Source organism: Ictalurus punctatus, chromosome 20 (genome assembly GCF_001660625.3).
Source record: "Ictalurus punctatus breed USDA103 chromosome 20, Coco_2.0, whole genome shotgun sequence".
Lineage (NCBI taxonomy): Eukaryota > Metazoa > Chordata > Actinopteri > Siluriformes > Ictaluridae > Ictalurus > Ictalurus punctatus.
Window position 1 is genome coordinate 20,348,515 of NC_030435.2, and position 3,876 is coordinate 20,352,390.

At 46.9% G+C, this 3,876-nt stretch overlaps 1 protein-coding gene across 1 annotated transcript; it reads right to left on the reverse strand.

Annotated features, from left to right (window-relative positions):
- Positions 1–923: 923 nt before the first annotated feature.
- On the reverse strand, positions 924–3,549 carry klf2b (Kruppel-like factor 2b). The gene is made up of 3 exons (XM_017496368.3): positions 3,097–3,549; positions 2,010–2,955; positions 924–1,790 (listed from the first exon to the last, which is right to left on the reverse strand). Exons 1-3 carry the CDS (start codon positions 3,166–3,168, stop codon positions 1,615–1,617), a joined length of 1,194 nt encoding a protein of 397 aa, XP_017351857.1. The 5' UTR covers positions 3,169–3,549; the 3' UTR covers positions 924–1,614.
- Between the last annotated feature and the right edge of the window lie 327 nt (positions 3,550–3,876).

Here is a 3,876-nt window from a genome sequence, read left to right on the forward strand (position 1 = left end):
ATTTGCTGCTCATGCGTATAAGTTACTCTCCTCAGAACAAAAAAAAAAAAAAGTGTCCTGAGACTTTTACCTTTACACCTCACCAGTTTGCTATATTAATAACCTGGCAACTTGTTCTTCTTTTTTTTGTCCCTCCATATGAGAAATTTTACTCAACTGAACAGAACATGAGCGTACCATGTTCCACACAAGCAGAGAGGTGGAAATCTTCAATAAAACTCTACTTTATTTTCACTCAAATGAAACTTCTGGTATTCACTCTGCTTTCTGTTTACATGGTTATTTTTTGTGTCATTCCCTTTTAAAGTTCCTCTCCTGACTAATGTTTTGGTTCTTCAGCTATCATTAAGGTCGTGAAGGCTTAGAAGTGGATGTCCACCACCTTGTGGACTAGTTTGGACTGAACGTTGAATCCCATCGGCAGTTACGCGCTCGGACGTCTTGTTTCGGCAAGCCGCCCATTAAAACCTCGTGTAAATGTGCCATCTTTAAGCTTTATCCCTGCGCTTCTGGATCTTCAGCACTTAGCCCAGCGCCCCTCCGTCCAGACATATCTAAATTCTCTCTCTGTAATTATGGAAATGTAATGTTTGTATTTATAGGCGAAAGCCACAGGCTGCGGGCCTCGTCTCGCAGCAGCTGGAAAGCATCTTGGCCTAAACTATAATACTCGATTCCATAAGCCTGAGTGGGGGTTCAGGAATAGCAGCTTCGTACCCTTGCCTTAACCAAATGCCGTGTTAAGGGCGCATGTTAACCAGTAATGAGCTTGTGTGCCGTAGAGTTTCTTCTGAGGACTCCAAAGCAACATCAAAGCAGCCCATAATAAGAGGTTGAGCTTAAATATGCGAGTTGACTTTTTCGAAGGAGGGACAAGTAAGATGAAGAAGAGGACAATCACAAAGATGCACATGGCGACAGGATTATATTCCAATTTAGTTTAATATATACAATAAATACAATACTTACAATATAAAACTTATGTACACATTCTTTTAATAATAAAAAAAAAAAGAAAAAAAAGAAAAACAGAGCATCTAGCCCTGGCGAATGTGCTAGTGTACAATGGGGCTTAAACAGATTATTATTGTACCTTCATGATACAATATCTAGAAAATATCTTGCGTCCATGAAAACCAAATGGCTGAGAACGTATCAAACATGAGGGAATACACAATTCTGGTCCTTAGAACAATTTGGAGGCAGTTTCAAGAGGAAAACGTTGTCGTCACGCATGACTTCAGGACGTTTCGCACAATCCTGGCAGCACAGCATGCATGTTAGATTCATGACTAGAAAGGCACCTTGTCAAACTTACACACTGTTTCCAGTTTCAACGTAGCTAGATATAGAGATTTATATATTTTTTTTTATAGGACCAGCCCTGCATGATGCTGTGTCCCCAAAACACATGCAGCATTTTACTGTCTGCTCTAGAAATCCCACGTAGTACCAGCTACACTGTTACAAAAGTATAAAGAACAATAGAAATCTTTATCGAGCCAAGAAAACATCAACAACAACAGCAACAGTCTTTTGGTCTTGTACAAAGGACTTAAATAAGGCAGTAATAAGGCTTTGGCTTTCGTTTTTGGCGGCTGTTTTCTGTGTCCCTCACATGTGCCTCTTCATGTGCAGTGCCAGATGGTCGGAGCGGGAGAAGGCGCGCTCGCACAGGTGGCACTGGAAGGGTCGGTGGCCGGTGTGCTTGCGGAAGTGACGTGTGAGCTCGTCGGAGCGGGCAAACTTCCAGCCGCAGCCTTCCCAGTTGCAGTGGTACGGCTTCTCACCTGGAAAAAAAGAGATGATGTTAATTCAGTATGAATCGCTACAACAACAACAAAAAAAACCCCTCAATGCTGAGTTTTTATTATAGTAGTTAGCGCATGCGCAAATGTTTAACGTTAAATCGTTAGACAAAATAAACCTAGTGTCAGTTCAGCTTTACATCCTTGCTGTGCATGATTTCTCGAATAAACAGAGTTATTGTTATTTTTAAATCCTCTTACCGGTGTGAGTTCGGTGATGAGCCTTGAGGTGCGAGCTCTTGGTGTACGTCTTGCCGCAACCGGCGAACGTGCATGTGTGCGTGGCCGCGCGCTTCCTCGGCCAGGTGCGTCGCCCGCGCTTCGGTTTGGTCTCGAGCAGCTCGAGCGGCGAGGACGGAGGAGTGAGGAGCGCGCGCGGCGCACCGGGCTGCACCATCCCGAGACCGTCATCGAACATGCCCGCGTATGCGCGCGCTCCCGCGTAAGCCAGAGGCACCTGTTGATGCTGGTGTTGCTGCTGCTGCTGCGGTAGAGGCGCGTGGCTCGGGTAGTAGCCGTTCTGCGGGAAAGTGGTGCGGCAGATCTGCGTGTGACAACGCGCCTGGTCGTCCGGGCTGAGCGGCGGCGTCATGTTCCCTGCTGCTTGCGGAGAGACGGCGAGCCTCGGCTGGTCAAAGGGCATCGCGCACGATACGTTGCCCTCCTGTTTGATCCGGTGGCAGCTCTGTGGCACCATGCCCATCACGGGACCGTAGCCGTCCGAGCACGGCTCAACTTTGATTCCCTCGACGAAGTCCTGCCTCGGGAAAGGCGCGGAGTTCACCACGAACCGGCCCTGAATCCCGATGCTGTTGCTGTTGCTGCTGGTGGTGCTTGTGGTGGTGCTTGTGCTCATGCTCATGCAGTACGTGTTATCCGCGTCGGAGTGCAACAGTTCCGCCACAAAGCTGTGGGAGTACGGTGGTGGAGGAGGCACGTACGCGCTCCCAGTCTGGAACATGCTGCAGTGCTCCACTGCTGAATTATAGTCCGCCGGTCCCATCACACTCTCCGGACCGGTCGTGTTGGCCAGAATAAACTCCAGATCCAAGAAATCGCTCAGATCCTCGTCGTCCTTTCTGGCACGGCACACATCCACACTCGGTACCGCGCACGCCAGCGGCTTCTCCAATTCTCCAATCCACCTCTGCAGAAAAGAAAACGCATTTAGTGTTAAGATCATCTTTAACTGAATCGCTAACAATGCGTATAACTTTGCTGGTATCTTTAATGCGTAAAAGTTTTGCGTAAAATGCGCGTAAAAATGCGTAAAACAACTATTACTTACATTTTCCCAAAGTTTCTCCTTCTGTCCGGCGAATGTAGAAATGGATGGCAAAATGGTCCCAGGTAAAGCCATTTTCCCCAAATGTCAAAGTTATATATATTTATATATTTTTTTAAAAAGTCTTTTTTAAGTGAGCGTAAAATACAACGCTCTCCTCGTAAAAAACAACAACAAATAACCCGACAATATTAATACACGTCTGATCCAGAGTTGCTCTTCTGTCCCATAAAGCTGCGCTGCTCCAGTGTCCTTGGCGTGCAGCGAGTGTGTGGCAGGTAAAACCCTCCTCCCTTATAAACCCCGCTGCTGGACCAATTGTGCGAGCGGAGGAAACGGCGTTCAGGATGGAGGTCGAGCGCCCAAAAATAGCCAGTATAAAAGAGCTCTCTCTTTCTCTCTTTCTCTTACTCCACTTACTCTGAGTAAAACACACGCGCTCTCTCCCTCTGCCTGCGCTCATACTCCCATTTAGCTACTCGCGAGGCGTGACGTCAGAGAAGGGGCAGGACTCGCCGGTCCGCTTGATTGGCACCGCGCATGCGCAGCAGTCCTGTCGCTCAAAGTTGCCAGATTTGAATGCCTTTAATCATACTGGGCGGTAAAATAAAACAACCGTGGATCCCATTTGATAGGATTTGTGATATTTTGGTGGATATTTCGTGACTTTTAAGTCATTTGGAAAGACTAACATTTCAGGACTGTTTATCTGGCAGCTCTGATGGGCTACAGTTATCTAAGGATGGCACGAATAAAAGCCAGAAATGTAACTGCAACATAATA

Bases quoted from the DNA above. Each gene is read 5' to 3' on its own strand.
- klf2b (XM_017496368.3), bottom strand. From the start codon at position 3,168: ATGGCTTTACCTGGGACCATTTTGCCATCCATTTCTACATTCGCCGGA. The intron at 2,956-3,096 runs GTAAGTAATAGT...TCTTTTCTGCAG, and splicing joins AGGAGAAACTTTGGGAAAAT to AGGTGGATTGGAGAATTGGA. The intron at 1,791-2,009 runs GTAAGAGGATTT...CTTTTTTTCCAG, and splicing joins TCATCACCGAACTCACACCG to GTGAGAAGCCGTACCACTGC.